The sequence below is a fragment of the Aspergillus piperis genome, assembly GCF_003184755.1.
Source record: "Aspergillus piperis CBS 112811 unplaced genomic scaffold BO85scaffold_5, whole genome shotgun sequence".
In the NCBI taxonomy this organism is placed as follows: domain Eukaryota; kingdom Fungi; phylum Ascomycota; class Eurotiomycetes; order Eurotiales; family Aspergillaceae; genus Aspergillus; species Aspergillus piperis.
The window spans coordinates 533,186-554,695 of record NW_020291595.1 but is presented as its reverse complement, the minus strand read 5'-3'; the positions used below and the strand labels follow the sequence as shown (position 1 = coordinate 554,695).

The window sequence follows — 21,510 nt, the reverse complement described above, 5'->3', positions numbered from 1 at the left end:
GGGTTTTTGTGCGGTCGGGCTGGGATGAGGGGGGTTGGTGCAAGCGCAGAATAATCTCTCCCCGAACTCATATCGGAACAAATAGGATGAGTAGAAGAAGAGAAGGGGAAAGTGGCTCGAAAAAGAAGGTTGTGTGATATAATTAGGTAGTTAATCCGATATACAGCCAGCCAATGACAAGACTCGTAAAGGGTATCAAAGAGACCGGGGAAGATCAGAGAACGCAGCACCACAGACTGTGTGCGCATTTGTTTACGTCGGTGCTGCCCGACGCACGTATGCGCGTCCATCGTCCGAGCAAAGCCCCCCTCCCGTGAGGCCTTAGACACTCTTGGGGGATTTTGTCGGCGATTCCGCAAGTTGCTCCACGACGTCGGACAGCCGCATCCGCTTGGCCAGCGGCTCGCCGGGACTGTCATTGCCCGCCGGGTTGGCAGAGGAGGTCTGTTCGCTAAGCTGTCGCTCCAGCTCAGATATCCGCCGTTTCAGATCGTCTTCGCGCCGTTGGGCCTCCTCCAGAGACCGCCGGAGTCGTACCTCGGAGTCCCGGACGATCATCTCCGATCGGCGCGCAGTCGCGCCGCTCTGCTCCAGTTCCGTCACCCGGCCCCGGAAGAGTTCATTGATAAACTCCAATTCGCTCACGCGAGTCTTCAAAGAGGTATTGGCTGCAAGCAGTCCATCGTAGGTCTGTGGTGACTCGAGATGGCGGTCCACAGCCGCCGAGGTCGCCGTGGGCGAGGGCTGGCGCGGCTGCACCGAGGGTAGCGCATTCGGCTGACTGAGACCATGGTCGCCGATTGTGACACTATCGAACATGTGCTGGGGCGCAATGTTGGCATTGTGTTGCGACTGCGGGTGTGGTTGTTGCATGGAAGGGATACCAGGCGTTTCGGTTCGGGAGACGGGTGAGTTGGATCGGTCGGAATGGCCCGGTGATGCCTTCCGCGACGCGCGACGGTATCCTTGGGACCCCATGGGCGGCGTCCCTGCTTCGGACCTTGAGGTAGACAAGCCATTTGTATCGATAGCACCGCCGGACTGATAAGAGATTGATATGGATGTTAGCGACCGTTATCTCAGGTGAACGACGACAGTATACAGGCAGGGAAAATTTTTCTAGACGACCGACTCACCTTACGCTTGGGGCCCTGACCAGCAGTCTTGACCCGGTTGCGACTCTTGATGACATCGGTCTTTAAGCTTATCGGACGGGGTCTGCCATGTAGTTTGAGGAACAAGCCACAGGCGTTGCAAAGGACGGAGCCGAGTTCGTCTCTGCGCCAGAGAGGTGTCGTAGAAGTGCCGCAATTCTGGCACACAGGCTGTAATTGAGGACGTTTGTGATCAGCCAACGTGGTCGCCATTGTTTTTGGAACAGTAGGATTGCGCGAAGGAGAGGGGAGGGAAAGACAGAAGATGGGGAAGCGGACTGATAGTGGATGGAGGAGGAAGAGCGCTGGGTTGATAAGATCGGGAGAGATTTGATGGGCTGGCGCGATAAGGAGCAGGTGGTGCGGCGCCAAGCCCCCAGCGGCTGCTGATAACAGCAGATTGGATTGGCACAGAAAAAGAAACCCAGGAAATTAAGGGTCACCATGAACACCAAAAATTTCACCCCAAAGCAAGAAGGAAAAAGCAACAAAACCAGCGTAGCTCGATAAAAACCATCGTCCTCCGATGATAAGATCGTTTCAGTAACTTACAGGATTATTGCCTTGCCCACCAGTAGTGGCAGCCGGAGAAGATGTCGCGTATGTCATATTGGCCATACTGGGCTGCGCATTGCTACTCGAGGCTCTGTACACGTAAGACTCGTCAGCATAACCAGAGATACGGGCGCTTTGGGCGTGTGAGCGTTCAAAGTTATCATATCGCCCCTTCGGATATGGCAGGGGAATCACGTTTGATCTTCACTGCGACTCCCCTTTCATTCCGTCACCTGGTCTCGTCTATGCAATATCGCATAGGGAAAGGTTCTTTCTAGGTACACATACCGCAGATTGGAAGTGGGCGCGGATGCGACCGAGGCCAAAGCAGAGAGTCCAGGCAGAGATGGGCCCAGAGAGCTAGGAAAGGCACTACCGTTGCTGCTACTGCTCGGGCTGTGGGTGTATTTATCTAGAGAACTCGCCTCGGGAAGCGTTCCAGAATACTGCGATGACGCTGATGATGCTCCCGCGCCAGTATCCGTGGTCGATTGACGCGATCCCGATTGACTGTCAGTCGAGGAGGAAGTATGTTTGTAGTTCGAGTCTTGAGACTGGGAATTCGACGGCGACGGCGGACGAAGGGCTGGGTCGATGGGCGACGCCCGGAACAGAAGTGAAGCCACCGTGGAGGTTGTCGGAGGGAACTAGCTAGAAATCCGGCCCCAAAATGACCGAATTATAGACAATTCGAGGAGAGCTTTTCCGTCGTTCCGGGGGTGGTATACGACGACGGTTTGGGAGGAAAGATTCGTGCCGTTGGAGAGGACCAGCCACGTCTGAAAGGGAGGAATGATATGGAATGTCGTTCGACTTTTTTTGGTTGACCAGTTGTGATCAAACGATCAATAAACTTTTTCCAAGCCCGAAATGATTTTCTTTTTGTTCTTGATAATTGCTTTTGTCCGGCCCAAGGGACATCAGAGATTATACTCCAGGAGTAAAAGATCTCAAGACAAGGCTATCTCGGGGACAAGTTGCTGCAAGTCGACCCAAGGAGCGATTGCTGAAAGGAGCGACAAGAAGGTAAAAAAAACAGAAGAATCCAAGCTGGTTAACCGGAAAGGAACCATGCGAAAGACGATAATGGGGTTTGGGGAAGGGGATTCGAGACAGATCTGGAGGGGAACAGGATGGTCGGGAGGGAGAAGGAAGATCGAGGGTTGATTATCGGGGCTGCTATCGCGCGTCGGAGGCTATCGATTATTTATCGAAATGGCTCTGCGGAACCGCCGCTTGGCTGGGCCCAGCCGAGTCTTGGATACTCAGATTAAATCTTGGATAGGGATCCGTCACCCGTAGGAATTCCTCCTTATCACCTCCTCCCCAGTCAGTCCCGGGCTGTTGCTATGCTATGCTTCTGCTCTCCAAGGTTTATGCGCCTATCTAATAGTATGCGCGGGACGGGCCCGGAATGAATCTTCGCAATGTTGTTGTCGCGCCCCTGCATGCCCCTTTCCCACCAGCCTAGTATTTACTGTGATCGCCCCTGTGTTCTTTTGTCTTTCAAGCTTGTCCTTCAACGGCCAGAGACCATCATCACTCACGACTTCTCTATAGTGGAGTGGAGGCTGAGGTGGAGCTGAGCGTCAATAGCAGACGATATTTGACCGGCAGAGTGGCTGACCAGGACTCATGCTTGCTGTGATCGGAATCAGTCATGGTATTGCTGATTGGTGCGCAACCATTCGACTGTTGATGTTTTCCATTATAGCAATTCATCATACATCATGCTACTGCACCTCGTTTCACTTTATCGGTCCATGTCTTAGATCGTAGCATAATCTCGTTGGAGAGACGAAGCCATGGCGCGCATATCGCGTGGAGAGGAAATGCTGGAAAACGGCTGCCAGTGTCTGCACGGGGTCAATGGCAGTAGCTGTTGTCCATGAACTGGACGACAAGTATCAACCATAAGACCCTGAAATTTCTGGCTCAAAATTGAAGAACAGATCATGGCTGTTACTATTTGTAGAAACAGAAACTGCGGAGTGAAGTCGTAGTTTGTGTGCTTTCTCACTCAATCCACTGACAATCTGGATCAGAGGGGAATTGATAGCTCAGACTGAGCAGCAACCTTCTTGATATCTCTCCCCTTCCCCAGAAAACGTCTATTCCTTCTCCGGGGAAAAGCATCGCGTTGCGAGCCATCGATAATTCAGGGGCTTCCGTGAAGCTCGAGTGGATCCCAGCGGCACGATACGACCAGAGGTGGCGGTGCGGTATGGTATGGTATCCGGGGTGTGGCTGATTTGGACCCTGACTGCCATGTGCTTGACTAAGCCGCCGTAATTGGTGGTACGGTGACGGTACGAGTGGTAATTGCGGCGAGCGGCCACTTCTTCAAGATGACAGCGGCGCTGCCTCGAACTCTCTCTCCGGCTCTGGATTCTTGGAATCTGCTCTCTCCCTCCCTCCCTCCCTCTCTCTGTCGCTCTCCCTACCTCTCCGTGGTCGGGGACTATCGCTTCTACTTCGTCTTTACTCGTCTTAATCCAGTAATGGCTTGAGTTTTGTTCATCAATCATCCTTCCCTTTCTCGCCGTTCATTATCCACCTCCTACCTTAATTCTTTCCCTTGCCCCGTCGCCTTCATATGGTCCGAAAGTGGTTGCCTCCCGACTCGACTTGTCCCATTATTTCATAAACTATCCCGCTTCCATTCACTATGCCCAAAAGTAATCGGCCAGCGACCTCGGGTTACGCCCGCTTGGCTCAAGAGGAGGAGGATAGAGCCAATGACCTGTACGATTATTCCGACGATGACGACCTACACGCCCCCAACACGATTTCCCAGTCCGCCCCCCGATATGCTCCCATCTCCTCCCGAGCCCAGATGCAGGCCGCCGGCCTGTCCACGCCTCCCGAACACCGTCGACGACTGAGTGGCCACTATCGCCGAGGACGGAGGAATTCCGGGGTCGACATCAAGGCCATCAATGCCCGTCTCGAACGGTGGGCGGAGGAGATCGCCTCGAAGTTTAAGATCAACCGTGTTAAGGGCAAGACCTTCGAAGAGGAGAAGCTGGAGATCTATCACTCTGTTTTCCAGGCTCCCGACGGCGTTCGGCCCATCTCTGCGGAAGCCCTCGAGTCAGATGAGATCGAGGGGGCTGCGCGCAGAGCCCGGGACGAGTTCGAAGAAGTCGTGGAGAGTGTCCGGATAGCCATTGAGATGGGTGTCCATCCGAGGATGATCTCTCAAGGAAGCTCTGGTAGTTACTTTGCGCGCAATGCCGAGGGTAAAGTTGTGGGAGTATTCAAGCCCAAGGATGAGGAACCATATGCATCCCGCAACCCGAAGTGGACCAAATGGATCCACCGAAACTTGTTCCCCTGCTTCTTTGGCCGGGCATGCCTGATTCCTAACCTGTCGTATGTCTCGGAAGCTGCGGCGTACGTTCTCGACTCGCGTCTTCACACGAACCTCGTCCCCTACACCGACATTGTTTGGCTGTCTTCGAAATCCTTCTTCTACGATTTCTGGGACCGCAGGAAGGCTTGGATGGGCAAGAGGCCGCTTCCTCCAAAAGCAGGCAGTTTCCAGGTCTTTCTGAAGGGCTACAAGGATGCGAACCTCTTCCTGCGAGACCACCCTTGGCCAGATCAGACTAATACTGGTTTCCGAGCGGAGGATGCCCCGAAGCGCAAGAAGCGGCCGTGGAGTGAAGCTTGCCGTCCCTCCGGCGTCCATTCCGATGACGAGGACGAAGAAGAATATGAAGACGGTCAGGCGCGCACGCCATCCCCCCGCGAGGAAAGCCGAGAACGGCGGTTCTACTGGACGGAAGGGTTGAAGCAGTCGTTCCGGGAAGAATTGGAGAAACTTGTGATTCTCGACTATATCATGCGGAACACAGATCGTGGATTGGATAATTGGATGATCAAGATCGATTGGAAGACTGAAGAGGTTTCCATTGTCGCTGACCCGCCCAAGCCCAATGGAGTTCAAACACAAGAGGATGATGAAGACATGCCGCCTGCTCGTCCCGTTTCTGTCAACTCCAACGGAACGAGTGCAGCTCAGCATCCTTATCGGCGACGTGAAGCAATGGTAGCCGTTAGCCGTACTGGGACCCCATTGAACGCAACCGACCCCCAGGTGACCGTTCAGATCGGAGCCATTGACAACAGCTTGTCGTGGCCGTGGAAGCATCCCGATGCCGTAAGTCCACCGTCTTGAACTCAACGCGATGTCGCAAACCTTGCTAACCTGTCATAGTGGCGAAGCTTCCCGTTCGGCTGGCTGTTCCTGCCGGTTTCTTTAATCGGTCAGCCGTTCTCGCAGAAAACTCGCGACCATTTTCTGCCCCTTCTTACCTCGACGGCCTGGTGGAGCGGGACTCAAATGGCCCTCCGGCGGGTATTTTCGCAGGATTCCGATTTCAAAGAGAGCATGTTTGCTCGACAGATTGCGGTCATGAAGGGACAAGCCTGGAACGTAGTGGAAACGCTGAAGCACCCCGATCATGGTCCGCTGGAGTTGACACGACGGACGCGTGTGTGCGTCTGGGATGACTTGGTGGATGTTCCAGTCGCGATCCCCCTTCGCGGGCCGTCCACTGATGCGCAGAAACGGAAGGTGAAGAGCTATGAACATTACGATAAACACGCCAGCTACGATCCCGACAACGAGGAGATGGACATTGGCGCCGCCATGTCCTTTGGTACTGGCCCTGACGTTGACCTGCTGGGGTTGAGTTCTCCTCCAAATGAGCTACCTAATCCGAACCGATTCGAGCTCTCCCGCGGGCGCGGGTCCAGCTCGGGACATGCCCGGGCCCAGTCTGGCAGCCCTGCTACGATGGGCGACTACCGATTTGGGCGCGACAGCATTGACGAGCTGAGCCAGGGACAAGGCCTGGACCGAAGCTGGGCGACACTCCCTCCCCGCCCGGGCCACCGGCACCAGAAGCACAGTTCGGTGTCCAATGCGCGCGGGCAGGCGCATTTGATCTGGAGCAGCGACGACCTGGAAGGCGACCTGGGATATGCTGCCGCAGAGGGAATGGAAGGCAACCAGCGCAAGGTGATTGTCGAGCGACTAGAAGCAGTTAAGAGCAAGAACCCGGTGTTTACCTGGTGTTAACCCGGTTGTTTGCTTGCGATCAGTCAGGATCTGCTCTCTATCGGCGCAGATCTCATCTCATCTTTCCATTCTTCTTCACATTCTTCTTCTCTTCTTTTATTTAGCGTGTATCATGATAACCTGGCATGAGGAGTTCTTTTGCAGGGTCTGGTCCTTGTTGGAAAAATCTTGATGGTTTAGTCATAGAAATGGAAGTTGATCTTCGCGAGGGATTTTTGGGCGGTTGCCTCCTTGTCTGTCTACCTTATACATAATACACCAGTATATAGTTTTTGGAAGTACATTTAGAATTCTAATACGAAGTCAGCGATGATGTAAGAGTGCTTTAATTTTCGGGAGAGTCAAACCTCTTATTACACTAGTAGTTATATAGAGACCTAGATACTGATATGAGACGGATATCAGCAGGTGAAAAGTGGGCACTGAAACAGCGCCGACCGAGGAAGACCCGCAATCTTATCATGTATCGGTGGTTCCTCGTCACGGTCAAGCAACTAGATTGATACTTCCTGCTAATCATCTAGTTACTCTCTCTTCTTTCCTCTGTCATTCCTCACTTTACCATCATAACTGGCTTGCTTCTTTCGGCGCTTCCTCTTGCCCGGCCGATCATTTCATCCTGGCCGTAAGATGGAAGAGATCTGAGCTCCCCCTCACACACTCTCTCACTTGACGCTCATCCCTACGCCGCCACCACCAAGGCTACCACCACTACCACCACCAACTAACCGGACTGCCGCCCTCCGAGTAACTCTCTCTCTCTCTCTCTCTGTTGGATGCTCAGCCCAGCCTCTCCCTCCACCTGCAGCAGGCAATCCCGACTTTCTTTCGAACCGATCTAGATGTCCCTCCCAGTCTCCCCGCCATCGTCTCATCCGATCCGTGATCAGTCACTGGGCCTAACACTCTACGTCGCACGCGTGTCTCGGGCACCTGCATCCAGTATCGAATCATGGCTTCCCACGCCGCCATGCTCCTGGACCCGCGGGCCTACAAGAAACAGCTTCAACAGCAGCAGCAGAAAAACAATGGTAAATCCCCGGATCCCACTCGAACCCCATCGGATCGCTGGAGCGATGGACCCAGTGACCATCACCAAGAGGACCATCACCACAACCGTCAATACTCCTTGCCTGCCTCGCTGCGTTGCCCCTCCCCTCCAGATGACCCCATCGACTTAGACGCCAACGAAAACTCACTTTCTCTTCTAGTAGGAACAAGCGCCCAACAGGATCCGTCGTCCTCGCCTCAGCGCACTGTCGTTGCGCCGCCCGCGGGTACCGCCTCCGCAGCGCAGCGGCTTCTAAGTCCCCGGCGCCGTCAGCCGTCGCAACGGGCGAGCCCCAGGTCAAAGTCCAGATCGCAGTCACTATCTACGAGGTCGCCGAGTACCCGCGATACGGGGAGTTCGTCGCCGCAGCAGCAGGAGGCGAGTTTGGAACCCGCGCTGGATGTGGAGTTTGCTAGTGCTCAGTTCGAAGAGCGGACGGACGGGAAACGGTCTTCGGAACAGATGGATGAAACGCGCCACGGGAGTTTAATTGAGAATATGTACGGGGTGGAGGGGCGTTCGAGCCAGCTATATAAGAGGGTCAAAGTAGAAGAGAATGGGCCACGGTCTGTGAACCACAAGTTCACAGGCGTGGGGAGTACGGGCTTGGGCAATTGGATGAAGGATGGTCGTTCAAATTCGAATTCCCCGGCCGTGCTGCCTGATGTTGTTGACTTGACTACTGGTAGGATGATGGATATGTGGGTTGAAATAATATGCTGACTCTATATTAGATGCGTCAGGGCCAGCGACGGATGACGACGATGTGCAGGTCACCGGCTCAAATGACCTCAGTCTTCAGCGGGTCTGCTATGGAAAGATTGAGAATGCTACGATTCAGGCGCAGTTGGTACCTAAGCCTTCGTCACAGACTATCTTTGGCGACTCCACGCATGACTGGCCTTCCATGAAGCTAGGCGTGCATCGACAACCGGGCCAGAACAACCGGATCGAAGTGTCAGACCCCAACGGAAAGATATTCGGGACGGTTGATGCGAAAACAGCGTCGGTCGTCGTTCCGCTCCTCGATTCGCCGGCTCTGAAGGTAAATATCACCGCCCGTTTGGACGTCCGGAGGAGAAAGGACGACGAGTGGCCCTGGGCGCCTTGTTCATATGCATACCGAGCGTCCGTCAATCTGTATGGTCTGAGGAAGGATGCGGAGCTTGTGGGGAAACATCTGGGTCAGCATAATGTCTGGCTGGGGACGCCATTTTCGGTGGAACAGGGCGTTCCTGTGCACAATCCACATGCAGAGAGGCGACGGGCTCAAGCGGCGATGCTGCCTGCGGCAGCTGCGAGGGGCCGGGTGGGAGTCAACTATGAAGTGCGAACAGCCGAAGAAGTAAACGACGCCGTGATGAAAATGTTCGATCAGCTGCAGAGCGCCGACAATTTGCCCGAAATGGACCCTCCGTCTTCTTTGAACACGCCGTTGCTTCGGCATCAGAAGCAGGCACTTTGGTTCATGACAGAGAAGGAAAAGCCACGCAGGTTTGGGCCCAAGGAGGCGGACAATAACTCGCTCTGGCGGGTGGTTTATCGCCAGAATGGCAAGAGGCGGTACCGTGAAATCATAAGCGGGATGGTGCTAGATGAAGAGCCTCCACAGAGTCTGGGAGGACTGCTGGCGGACATGATGGGGCTGGGTAAGACCCTGAGCATTCTCTCCCTAGTTCTGTCTTCCCTGAAGGAGGCCAACCAGTGGGCGGATCTAATCCCCGATCCCGAGCTTGTCCGCAGCTTGCCGGGCATCCGCAATACCAAGACGACGCTGCTGGTGGCACCTCTCAGCGCTGTCAACAACTGGTCCAATCAGATCAAGGAGCATCTGAAGGAAAATGCGCTTTCGTCCTATGTTTTCCATGGACCGACCCGGACCAATGACGTGGAAGAATTGTCCAAATATGACCTTGTGATCACCACGTACAGCATCGTCCTTAGTGAGCTGTCTGGACGAGGAGCAAAGCGGGGCGTCAGCCCTTTGACCAAGATGAACATGTTCCGCATTGTGTTGGATGAAGCGCACACGATCCGCGAACAGAGTGCAGCGCAGACTCAGGCCATCTTCAAGCTCAATTCCCAGCGGCGATGGTCCGTGACCGGAACGCCCATCCAGAATCGCCTCGAAGATCTCCTCTCGGTCACCAAGTTCCTGGGGCTCTTCCCTTATGACGACCGAGGGCGGTTCGGAATACACATCCTCAGTCGCTTCAAAACGGGCGATGCATCAGTGCTGGCCAGCTTGCGGGTGCTGGTAGATTCGTTCACGCTCCGCCGGGTGAAGGACAAGATTGATCTTCCGGCACGGCACGATAAGATCATCGTGCTCAACTTTACGGAGAAGGAACAACAGCTGCACGAGTTCTTCCGCAAGGAGTCCAACGTCATGATGCGGGTGATTGCCGGTGAAGAGCAGTCCAAGATGAAAGGTCGCATGTACCACCACATCCTCAAGGCGATGATGATCCTCCGACAGATCAGCGCGCACGGCAAGGAACTGCTCGAGCCAGACGACCGCAAGCGCATCAAGGGCATGAGCGTGCACGACGCAATCGATCTCGAAGAAGGCGCAGGCGACGCTGCCGGAGCCACCGACAAAAAGGCTTACGAAATGTTTACACTCATGCAGGAGACTTCCGCAGACACATGCGCTGTATGCGGGAAGCGCCTGGAGGAGCCAAGCTCCGATAATGGCACGACCGACAGGCAAACAGCCATGGCGATTCTGCTGCCGTGCTTCGATGTCCTGTGTCCAGACTGTTTTTCGGGGTGGAAACCCGCTTTCGACCGTCCGGTGGGCTCGGCGCACGATATCAAATGCCAGGTGTGTGATGGCTGGATGCCAGCCTCGTATTCCACGATCACGGTAGGTGGACTGCAGGACTACCTGGTGGATCAGGCGCAAGCCAAACAGAGCCGACGACACGGCAAGACGTTAGGGGAGTACGAGGGACCACACACGAAGACCAAGGCGCTGGTGGCGCAGCTCCTGGAAACAGCCGAGGAGAGTAAGAGCCAAGGGCCCGGGGAGCGGCCGATCAAAAGCGTGGTGTTCTCGGCGTGGACGTCGCACCTGGACTTGATTGAGATTGCGCTGCGCGACAACGACATCAACGGGTTCGCACGGCTCGATGGGACGATGAGTCTGGCAGCGCGAAGCAAGGCGCTGGAGGAGTTTCACAGTAACCCGGACATCACGGTGCTCCTGGCGACGATCGGGGCCGGCGGCGTGGGTCTGAACTTGACAGCGGCGTCCAAGGTGTATATAATGGAGCCGCAGTACAATCCAGCGGCAGTGGCGCAGGCCGTGGACCGCGTACATCGCATCGGGCAGACGCGCGAAGTGACGACAGTACAGTTCTTGATGAAGGGCAGTATTGAGGAAAAGATCTTCGAGCTAGCGAAGAAGAAGCAGCAGCTGGCAGATTTGAGTTTGAACAGGGGGAAGCTGGACAAGAAGGAGGTGCAAGAGCGTCGCATGCGCGAATACCGGAGTTTATTCAAGTGATGGTGATATACCGATGATTCCTTTATTCCCTGGTGAAGCACCATATTCACTAGAAGGAGATGCTGCGCTCATACTGATAATACTGGTTTGATACCCGAGAGGCGTTTGGTTGATTTATTGCATTCCTGGATTTTTTTTTTCACCCTCATTTCATGCATCTGGATTTGTTTTCCACCCATCATTCATTTAATCTCATTGATCTATCTCCTTTTTGCTATGTGATTAATTCCGTGATACACGATAGAGGAGAACGGAGGTAAGGAAAGGAAAGGAAAGGAAGAGAGAAAGACAAAGAAAGCTAAGCTAGCTAAGCTAAGCTAATTAGAAGACGCAAGTCAACTCCATACTCCATCATATCCAGCCAACAAAACAAGACATCAGTGACTTAGTGATATCATATATCATATAAATCTAACCCCTAGAATAAATCCCCCTCTCCACCACCCCCAAAACCCCCTCCAACCTCCTCCTCAACGCCCCCAACTCCCTCCGCCTCTCCTCCCTCACCCCCTCCACAACCCTCAACTCCCCCTCCAGTTCCCGAATCCTTCTCTCCTGCTCCGCCTCACTACTATCTATCCCGGGCAACACACTAATCAAGTATTCGATCTGCTGCTCCTTAATCACCAAATCCCGCGCCAACTCCCTCTGCCGCGCAGCAAACGTAGCGGGACTATCCGGCGCAGGTAACCCTTCTGCTGTCCCATCTGCGTTTTGCTGCTGTTGGTTGTCTGCATTCTGTCCCTGGCCCGGGGGGTTGGTACTGTCGGGTGGTGGCGGCGACGCTTGCGATTGGGATTGTGCTGCTTGGGGCGCGGACGCGGGCACCGGGGGTGTTGATGCGTTCTTGGGGATTTTTGCGAGGAGGGGTGCGGCGCTCGGCGTTGTGGTTGTCGGGGGTGGCGTCGCGGGGATGTTGTCGTGGTAGGTTGTGAGGTAGCAGAGGGTTGCGTAGAATTGGGTTGCGAGCTGTTGTTAAGTTGGGTTGGGTTAGTTGGGTGTGGATTGAGGTGGTGGGATGGGAATGGGGTGGTTGTACCTGGTCCAGGCAGGTTTGGAGTTGCGTGAGGATGTCTGCCATTGTGTTTATTCTTTTCCCTCGTCTATTTCTTTTTGGTTTGTTGTGGGTGTAGTGTAGTTAGAGTAGTGTAGTTGATGAGAATTGTAGAGACGGTGGTGACGGTAATGGTGGAGTGTGAAGAAGTGAATTGAGAGAGCTAAGCTAATCTCCGCTCCCCGATAAGTTTGATTCCGCCCGATAAACCCCAAATTTAAAGTATTTCTCCAACTTCTATTCTTCTCCTCTCCAGGTACGTCTATCCCCATCTCCTCCGCCATATATTTCGGTAAATACTAACACTAAATTAACCGCAGGATACATAGATATTCAATGCATATCTACAGCCTCTTATTATAAGAATAATGACAACACTATCCCCCCTAACCCGCCGTCTCTACAAACTCCCCCACCCCCCAATCCCCCCATCCTCATCATCCCACACCACACTCCCCTCCTTCCTCGCCCACGCCTCACGCACCTCCCTCCCTCCCACAAGCACAACCTACATCGGCACCCACTACGAATACACCATCCAATCCACCCTCCGCTCCTCCGCGCTCCTCCTCCACCGCACCGGCGGCCGCTCCGACGCCGGCACAGACCTCGTCGGAACCTGGCACCTCCCCGCACACGAACACCCGCCGCGCGTGCTCGTACAATGCAAAGCGCTCAAGACGAAACTCGGGCCTAATATCGTTCGCGAACTCGAGGGCACGTTCGCATCGGCGCCGGTGGGATGGCGCGGGACCGGCGTCATCGGGATGCTGGTTAGCCCGAGGGAGGCGACGAGGGGCGTGCGGGAAGCGCTGACTAGGAGTCGGTTTCCGTTGGTTTGGTGTCTTGTTGGGTTGGAGGGGAGGGTGAGGCAGGTACTTTGGAATGAGAGGGTCGAGGGGGTGGTTGGGGATGGGTTAGGGGTTGGGGTTGTCTATCGTGCTGATGCTGGTGAGCAGGATGCGGAGGCGAGGGTGACATGGGATGGGGAGGATGTTCCGGGGGTGGATGCGGTGGTGGAGAGGATGGAGGTTATGCAGAGGAGGTGGTTTGAGTTGTGGGGTGTTGGGGAAGAGAGGTGGGAGGAGGTGCTGGGGGTCGTGGAACGGTTGTTTCCGTTTGAGAAGCCGTTGTTGTATGCTAGGGATGGGAGGGTGAGTGGGTTGAGTGAGGAGGAGAGGGAGGTTGTGATGGGGGAGTTGAGGAGATGTCAGTCTACTACGTGAGTATAGAGCATAGTTTAATGTATAGAATGTAATAGTAGTTATAGTATTGTCATATCAAGCCAGGGTATATCCGTAAACGCCGTCCAAACTGTCCATCTCACCAAGCACATCTATCCCTGCATCGTCGACCAGAAGTAGTTCGAGTAGAAGAACCGTGAGAACTTCGGGTCAATGTTCACCACATGCACATCGCCCTTGCGACTATTGCGGATCACCGCCTTGGTGAAGTTGCCCGCGTCGTCGGCCTCGATGTCCACTCCTAGGGACCGGTAGATTTTCAATCGCAGCCTAGGAGAAAGTCAGTCGCCGTATACTCCGTATGAGACAGGTGGAATGTACTCACAGCGTCGCATCATCCATCTCACGCTCCCGGCGCGTCGGTTCATCACCTTCCAACCCCTGCGCTTCCAGATCGGCCAGGCGCTCCTTCAACATCTCCAGCTCGCCCTCTAGCCGCTCACTCTCAATCTCCAGCTCGGTAGCTGACTTGGCAATCCGGAATTTCTTCGTGTCCAGCTCGACCATCTCCGCGGCGTGCTTGCCGGAGTCATGCGCCGTCACGGCCTCCTCATGTTGGGCCGTCAGGGCGGACAGGTGCCGGGAGAGCTTGCGCAGAGCTGATTCAGCTTCGCGCGTGCGCAGCTCACGCGATTGCTGTAGCGCGGCGAGCGAGTCATTGATGCGGGTGACGGCTTGTTTATCGGGGTGGATGTTGAAGTTGCCGATGGTGTGGTTGATGAGCTGGAGAGTCAGCAATAAGCATAATTAAGGGGGTGAAAGGGACTTACACCAGCGGGATTCTCGTCGAGGAGCATGATGACGGTAAATTGGGGCCTATATACGTTGTAATGTTCGATATCAACCTCGTAGTTCTGATAGCAATGGCAGCAAATACACTCCGGAAGTGGAGAGATGTTTGTTGTTGGAGCAACCGCCACCGCCGCACGCACCGCCACAGCGCGTGACGCCAGGCAGCCCCGGCCATGATTCCGAATCTTCTCTTGTCGCTGTCGGCCAAAAGTCTTCGTCTTCCCACCAGATTCATCGTTATTTCTTCAGAATGGGCTCTAATCTTCCTTGTGAGTATTTCTCTCCCCGTTGGTGCTGGTCCCTCCCCCTCCGCTAACTGCCTGCTTGCAGATGCCGCCGATGCTGAGAGGTCAGCGCTTTCCCCCCATCGAATACTCTACCAATATTCCAGAAACCAGCGAAGCTAACCGGTGCACAGTCCGCTAAAGCCAGCGGAACTTCAGGTGCTCCGCGCCCAGTATGAGAAGGAAGGTGACTACGTAGGAATTCAGACCAAGTTCAACTACGCCTGGGTAGGGACCGGCAGATATCCCGATACAAGTCCATTCGGCTGACGACATGTATAGGGTCTGATCAAATCCAACGCCCGAGTCGAACAACAGGAGGGTGTCCGTCTGCTGTCGGAGATCTTCCGCGCTGCGCCTGAACGACGTCGCGAATGTCTGTACTACCTCGCGCTGGGCAACTACAAGCTCGGTAATTACGGCGAAGCCCGTCGGTACAACGATCTACTGCGTGATAAGGAACCCGGGAACCTGCAGGCCGCTAGTCTAGGCCAGCTCATTGATGAAAAAGTGTCCAAGGAGGGCTTGATGGGTATTGCCATCGTGGGTGGGCTGGCGCTGGCGGCCGGCGTAGTGGGTGGATTGGTGATGCGGGGGGCAAAGAGACGCTGAGGGATGGCAGAGACTGTGAATTGATTGTTCTGGGTGCATGAGTGTAAATAAGGCTGTTCGGGTGTTTTTATTCTTGCATTGGGGCGTTCTGACAAGCAAGATTGGATGCGTGATTAATGTTAATGGATGCTATCACTACTACTACTGCTGCTGCTGCTGCTTTATCTTCAGCTGCGCCACAGGTGGCTAACGTCATCCCGAGTCGCTTCTTCTTTCCTGCTTTTCTCTTTCTTTCCTCCATCTTCTCTCCAATCTTTCTCTTGCTGTCATCTGATGTCGGTATCTTTCTGATATCTAACATATCTACCCGTCGGATGATTCCCATGCTTTAAGTCTTTGTCCCCGTCACGCCCGTGGCCCTTGTGGATGAACGAATGCGTGCCCAACGAGCCATGAATGACGCTGCATTGCGCTGCTCTCGAACTGTCAACCACCATCACCGCAACATCCCTTCTGCTTGATTGATTCGTCAGATCTTGTCTCCTGCACCACCATCTGACTAGTGTCTACGGTGACAACCTTCCACCCCACCTTTCTCTTGTCCCCCTCTCATCCACGCCTCGTTTCGCCGTTGGATTCCGGATCGCCATGGCCGACGTGGGGGACCGCATGTTCTGCCATGCTTGTGGCGGCGTCTGGCTGCGCGAAGCTCAGGGCATGATCTGTCCGCACTGCGAGTCAGACTTTACTGAAATTGTACGATCTCTTCCGCTATCATTTCCATTCAACCCTATCTGACCATCCCCAGATTGAAATCCCGCCAGATCCCGACGCCGAGCCCCCGCCCTCATTCCACCGACCCCCCTCGCCCCCCGCCGCGGCCAACGCCCGCTCCCCGAACCCATGGGCAGACCACAACCCCTGGGCTCACCAGGAGGAAGATGATGATCTCGATCACGGCTGGGGTCCCGGTCATGGGAATGGATTCACCCATCGCACATATCGGTCCCCGGACGGCCGTTTCACCTTCTCCACCACCACCTATACCCATGGCCTCCGAGGGGGGTCACCTCCGACCCAACAGCGACAGGCAAACCCCGACCCACTAATGCCGATGGTGCAGGGTCTAGATAGCATCTTCCATGGTCTCGCAAGCACCTACCGGCAGCAAAATCGCCCAGGTGGCCAAGCTCAAGCTTCAGGCACAGATCGCGACCGCGGGAGGACACTGGGATCTTTTGCATTTGACATCGAGGCGGAGGGCCGGACCGGCACGCAGGACGGCGGTCTGCACCCGCGAGATGCGGATGGTCCGCAACCGGTGAATAATCCTCTGCGGACTCTGGGCGAGTAGGTGCTGCCGATGACGTTGCTTCACATTGCAGGGCTAATGATGATCAGTATCTTGGAGCTGTTCCGCTCGGATTTCGGCACAAACACACAGGCAGGTGGCACTGGCGGCGTCCGGGTGATGACGGGGCCGAATCCCCTCGCCATGCTGTCCACGTTGCTAAACTTCGATCGTCACGGGGACGCAGTATACTCGCAGGAGGAGCTGGACCGCGTGATCTCTCAGCTGATGGAACAGAATGCCAACCGCGGAGCGCCACCACCAGCCCCGCCCAGTGCAATCCAATCGCTGCCGAAGAAGAAGGTCGATGAGGAGATGCTGGGGAGCGAAGGTCGAGCGGAATGCTCGATTTGCATGGACACGGTGGAGCTAGGGACCGAGGTCACGGTGCTACCTTGCAGCCACTGGTTTCACTACAGCTGCATCGAGCTGTGGCTGAACCAGCACAACACATGTCCGCACTGTCGACGAAGCATTGATGCGCCTCAGTAAGATCCCTTTCCTATGTTGCTTCATCACGCAGACCCTTTCTAACGGCATGCAGAACTGAAGGCGCCAGCAGTCCTCCCGGAAACAGACCGGCAGCAGAGGGCACCAGCGGCAACCCAGTAGTTATCCCCGACAGTCCAGAGCGCGAACGGACGCAGCCGTCAGCAGCGCGAGACGCTGCATCACCATCGGGTTGGAGCTCACAGTCATTCTCTTCATGGTCATCCCCATGGTCGGGCTCAGAGGGCCCAGAACAACAACAACAACGCCGGAGTAGTCGAGGTGAGGGCTCCGGAGGGTTTACGGGGTGGGTACGCAGTCGATTAGGTGGAGGGAGTGGCTGATGGACGAGATGGGAGCGAAGCATACAAATTTTACATTTGGGAGATTGACGATTGATGAGGTGTATGTAGTAATGACTTGGCTTGACTTCGTGGAGTTTGCCTGCTTTTTTTTTATTGACATGACATGATATGACACGACACGATGAAGATAACTATGCACACACGCATGCACACACAGACAGCATTGATACCTTATCTATACTATCTATCCATCTATAGCTTGTTTTACAACTTACCGTTCGTTCGTCGTTAATAACTAGTTCAATACGATTAGTAACGATCTAACTTGACCCCATACTTGAATTAAAGAACCCCAATGGCATTCGATACTGGTATATGTACTAAAACTCTCTCTTTCTCTCTAGAACAAGCCAAAAGACAAACCGAAAACGATCAAAACCGAAAGATCTCGACCCGACTCACATGTAAAAGTGGGTAGTAGTTCATAGATGCGACGACAAAAAAATGGTGAAACTTGAGACCGAAAAGACTTTTTCCTCTTTCCTTCTTTTCCTTTTGATTTGGATTGTCACTTTTTGGGGTGTGGGATTCCTTCATCGCTCTGATATCGTTAAAAGGGAAATGCAAGGGGGTTGTTGTAGAGAGTCTAAGCGGAAAAATCTACAGGAAGTTAAATGAAATGGAGGAAAGTAGGTGGTGGTAGTAGATGTCAAGAGGTGTGATGGAGGACAAAGGATGAGGAGGAAGGAAGGGTGGTAATTTAGAAGCGCAGGTCCCAGCCGATCTTAGGACCCAGACGAGGCAGCTCATCAGCCACGCTCTGGACATCCTTGTCACCTCTTCCACTGAGGTTAAGGACGATGTCGCCTGTCTTCATGGACTTGGCGAGCTCCATGGCGCCGAAGACGGCGTGGGAGGACTCCAGAGCGGGGATGATACCCTCGGTTTGAGCAAGGGCACGGAAGCCAGTAAGGGCTTCGGCGTCGGTGGCGGCAATGAACTTGGCGCGGTCGCTGTCCTTCCAGTTGGAGAGCTCGGGGCCGACACCGGGGTAGTCAAGACCGGCGGAGATGGAGTGGGTTTCGGAGATCTGACCGTGCTTGTCCTGGAGGACGTAGGTGCGGACACCGTGGAAGACACCCTTGCTGCCGCCGGAGAGGGTGGCGGAGTGGCGGTCGGTGTCAACACCGTCACCACCAGCTTCGACACCCAGGAGCTTGACGCTGGGGTCGTTCGAGAAGGGGTAGAACATACCCACGGCGTTACTGCCACCACCAACGCAGGCAACGACAGCATCGGGCAGCTTGCCGATGAGTGCCTTCATCTGTTCCTTGGTTTCGTCACCGATGACAGACTGGAAGGTACGCACGATGGTCGGGAAGGGGTGAGGGCCGATGGCGGAACCGATGATGTAGTGGGTGGTGTCGAGGTGGACAACCCAGGCGCGGAGAGCCTCGTTGACAGCATCACGAAGAGTGCGGCTGCCGGCGTCGACGGCAACGACGGAAGCGCCCAGAAGTCTCATACGGAAGACGTTGAGGGCCTGACGACGGACATCCTCGGCACCCATGTACACGACACACTCCATGCCGAACTTGGCACAGACGGTGGCCGTGGCGACACCGTGCTGGCCAGCACCAGTCTCGGCAATGATCCTCTTCTTGCCCAGGCGGCGGGCAAGCAGGATCTGACCGAGAGCATTGTTGATCTTGTGACTTCCGGTGTGGTTAAGATCCTCACGCTTCAACCAGATGTTGGCACCACCGACATGCTCCGTCAAGCGGTCAGCGAGATGGAGGCTGCTGGGGCGGCCCATGTAGGGGTAGTAGGAGCGGTACTCCTCCCAGAACTTAGGGTCGTTGCGCGCCTGATCGAAGCCACGCTCGAGTTCGGCCAAGCAGTCCATGAGGGACTCGGGCACGTACTGGCCACCGAACTCACCGAAACGGGAGGGAATGAGAGCAGGGTCACCAGAGCCGTTCAGAGCTTCAATCTGGTCGACCAGGCCCGGACCAGCCGGGGTGTCGTCGTTGGTAATGACATCGGTGGGCTGAGAGAGGGCAGGGGGAGCCTCCTTCAGGACGGGGTCAAGCACGTTGACGGAGCCAGTCACCTTGCCCTGAGCATCTCTCTCAAGGCGACGACCGGTCACGCTGGAGAGGTAGTCCTGGGCATGCTTAGCCGCCTGACCGGCAGGGGCGTCACCCAAGACGGTGATGATCTGGCTACCAATAACGACACCCTCGGAGATGTTTTGCACGGAGAGGAAGTGCTCGCGGGTGCTAACACCGAATCCCAGCGCCGTGGGCACGTTTCCGGACCAGGTGTGAACGCGAGACAAGAGATCGGGCAAGTTCGAGCTGAGCTTTCCGGTAGCACCGGTGACACCCATTCTGGAAACGACGTAGATAAAGGAATCGGCGATCTTGCAAAGAAGCTTCATACGAGACTCGGAGGTGGCGGGGGCAATGAGGGGGACGTAAGAGAGACTGCAGAAAATGTTAGACCAGCTACCCAAATTTGCGCACACGATGCAGTCGAAACATACCCGGCGCTGGCGCAAAGATCTCTGAAGCGAACAGCCTCCTCTGGGGGCAGATCGACCATAATGAAACCATTGACACCGGCGTCCTTGCAGTGCTGGAGCATGAGCTCCTCACCATACTGCATCAGAGGGTTGTAGTAGCCCATCAGAAGAACGGGTGCTCTCAGACCGCGGCTTCTGGCGGTGCGGACCTGGTCCAGGACAAGGGGGATTGTCACACCATTGGCCAAAGCCTGGGTGTTGGCCTTCTGGATAGTAGGTCCATCTGCGATAGGGTCGGTGAAAGGGACACCCATTTCGATAATGTCTGTTGCAGATTACCGAAATCGATTAGTTCCCCTCCATATTTGAAATGTTGCAAAAGGCGGGGTCGACAACATACCAGCACCACCATTTTCCAAGCCCATCAGAACATCTACGGTCTCCTCAACAGTGGGATATCCTGCAGTGAAGTAGGCGACCAAAGCGGCGCGCTTCTCCTGCTTGGCTCTGGCAAATGCATTCTTGATTCCGTCCATGGTGGCGGGAGGTGGGGGTGACACCCGGCGAGTGGTGGTGAAAGAGTAAGAAACGGGGGAAGGAGTAGCGGATAAAAAGGGAGATAGAAGCAAGGTAAGGGACGAGAAGAAAGAAAAAGAGACCAAAAACGGTCAATTGGATAAGGACGTGGAGGGAAAAGCTGGGGGATGGAAGAGAGAGTCGAGCAGGAGGAGAAGCGGAAGAAAGTGGGTTTGAGTCACCGCGATTACTGAGTAATTACGGTGAGTGACGGCTGGCTGGTATTTTCCCCGCCCCGGTCAGGTGATGGTGGCGATAAGATAAAAATGAAAAATTACGAACAGGTACCGCTGGGTATGAAAATGTCGGATTTACGGAATTGCATCTGTCTTCTGGATTGGGGATCGATAATTAGATTACTTATGTAGTTGTGCACTCTGCCTCCTCCAAATGTCAAAGGGAAAGAAAAACAAGTCAGAAGAAGTAAGAAATAAAACAGGATTATTCACAGACGCCGCAAGCTATGCATATATAGATCCGCCCCAACAAGACCAGTCACCAAAAACTAGTGGCAACAGGGTCCTGTGAATATACCAGGGACCATCTCTCCAAATAGGAGCAGAGGAACCCAGCAGCGGACGACAGCAGTGATAACAACAACACAATAACACAAGGTGCACAAATCTGATCCCAAATCCCATTTCACACTTTTGATCCTTCGCCAATCCAGATGTCTGGTACATCAATCCCAAGTGTTATCCCAAACCTGCAACCTAGAAGGAACGACGGCAGCGCCATGCTATGCCAGATAGTTGTACAGCTTCGTAAAGGAGTGAAAGCCTCATGCCCACATGAAAATGCAACATTAACCCAAGAAAAAAAAAAAGGAAGAAGAAAACATGGTTTAAATGGTGAAGAACGGGAAAAGTTCGTCTATAATGCATCAAAGCAAAAAAGGATATCGGGCATCAAGGCATGAAGAAGGGTAATAGTATAAGGAGAGACATAAGATCATTGACAGTGATCATAAAAAAAG

General features: G+C 54.5%; 9 protein-coding genes across 9 annotated transcripts; 5 read left to right on the top strand and 4 right to left on the bottom strand.

Annotated features, from left to right (window-relative positions):
- Positions 1-30: 30 nt before the first annotated feature.
- Positions 31-1,700, bottom strand: BO85DRAFT_246744 (putative GATA transcription factor (AreB)). The gene is made up of 2 exons (XM_025654896.1): positions 1,137-1,700; positions 31-1,041 (listed from the first exon to the last, which is right to left on the bottom strand). The coding sequence occupies exons 1-2, from the start codon at positions 1,365-1,367 to the stop codon at positions 322-324; spliced, it is 951 nt and encodes a 316-aa protein (XP_025517542.1). The 5' UTR covers positions 1,368-1,700; the 3' UTR covers positions 31-321.
- A 2,410-nt stretch (positions 1,701-4,110) lies between these two features.
- On the top strand, positions 4,111-7,119 carry BO85DRAFT_447502 (1-phosphatidylinositol 4-kinase LSB6). Its single transcript, XM_025659737.1, has 2 exons — positions 4,111-5,874; positions 5,932-7,119. Exons 1-2 carry the CDS (start codon positions 4,378-4,380, stop codon positions 6,796-6,798), a joined length of 2,364 nt encoding a protein of 787 aa, XP_025517541.1. The 5' UTR covers positions 4,111-4,377; the 3' UTR covers positions 6,799-7,119.
- A 415-nt stretch (positions 7,120-7,534) lies between these two features.
- Positions 7,535-11,649, top strand: BO85DRAFT_246681 (SNF2 family helicase/ATPase). Its single transcript, XM_025654895.1, has 2 exons — positions 7,535-8,534; positions 8,584-11,649. The coding sequence occupies exons 1-2, from the start codon at positions 7,751-7,753 to the stop codon at positions 11,358-11,360; spliced, it is 3,561 nt and encodes a 1,186-aa protein (XP_025517540.1). The 5' UTR covers positions 7,535-7,750; the 3' UTR covers positions 11,361-11,649.
- Positions 11,650-11,771: 122 nt separating this feature from the next.
- Positions 11,772-12,547, bottom strand: BO85DRAFT_518415 (med21 domain-containing protein; the record flags this gene model as incomplete). The annotated part of the gene is made up of 2 exons (XM_025664971.1): positions 12,400-12,547; positions 11,772-12,329 (listed from the first exon to the last, which is right to left on the bottom strand). The coding sequence occupies exons 1-2, from the start codon at positions 12,439-12,441 to the stop codon at positions 11,772-11,774; spliced, it is 600 nt and encodes a 199-aa protein (XP_025517539.1). The 5' UTR covers positions 12,442-12,547.
- A 206-nt stretch (positions 12,548-12,753) lies between these two features.
- Positions 12,754-13,640, top strand: BO85DRAFT_467349 (uncharacterized protein; the record flags this gene model as incomplete). The annotated part of the gene is made up of 1 exon (XM_025662182.1): positions 12,754-13,640. Exon 1 carries the CDS (start codon positions 12,783-12,785, stop codon positions 13,638-13,640), a length of 858 nt encoding a protein of 285 aa, XP_025517538.1. The 5' UTR covers positions 12,754-12,782.
- A 55-nt stretch (positions 13,641-13,695) lies between these two features.
- BO85DRAFT_246500 (kinetochore Spc24 family protein) lies at positions 13,696-14,539 on the bottom strand. Its single transcript, XM_025654894.1, has 3 exons — positions 14,429-14,539; positions 13,984-14,381; positions 13,696-13,928 (listed from the first exon to the last, which is right to left on the bottom strand). Exons 1-3 carry the CDS (start codon positions 14,453-14,455, stop codon positions 13,751-13,753), a joined length of 603 nt encoding a protein of 200 aa, XP_025517537.1. The 5' UTR covers positions 14,456-14,539; the 3' UTR covers positions 13,696-13,750.
- Positions 14,540-14,700: 161 nt separating this feature from the next.
- On the top strand, positions 14,701-15,346 carry BO85DRAFT_436572 (mitochondrial fission 1 protein; the record flags this gene model as incomplete). Its single annotated transcript, XM_025658579.1, has 4 exons — positions 14,701-14,719; positions 14,781-14,799; positions 14,869-14,962; positions 15,017-15,346. The coding sequence occupies 4 exons, from the start codon at positions 14,701-14,703 to the stop codon at positions 15,344-15,346; spliced, it is 462 nt and encodes a 153-aa protein (XP_025517536.1).
- A 457-nt stretch (positions 15,347-15,803) lies between these two features.
- BO85DRAFT_246456 (putative RING finger domain protein) lies at positions 15,804-17,703 on the top strand. Its single transcript, XM_025654892.1, has 4 exons — positions 15,804-16,042; positions 16,095-16,636; positions 16,688-17,125; positions 17,182-17,703. Exons 1-4 carry the CDS (start codon positions 15,935-15,937, stop codon positions 17,468-17,470), a joined length of 1,377 nt encoding a protein of 458 aa, XP_025517535.1. The 5' UTR covers positions 15,804-15,934; the 3' UTR covers positions 17,471-17,703.
- A 67-nt stretch (positions 17,704-17,770) lies between these two features.
- trpB (tryptophan synthase TRP5) lies at positions 17,771-20,712 on the bottom strand. The gene is made up of 3 exons (XM_025662769.1): positions 20,359-20,712; positions 19,980-20,283; positions 17,771-19,920 (listed from the first exon to the last, which is right to left on the bottom strand). Exons 1-3 carry the CDS (start codon positions 20,492-20,494, stop codon positions 18,192-18,194), a joined length of 2,169 nt encoding a protein of 722 aa, XP_025517534.1. The 5' UTR covers positions 20,495-20,712; the 3' UTR covers positions 17,771-18,191.
- Between the last annotated feature and the right edge of the window lie 798 nt (positions 20,713-21,510).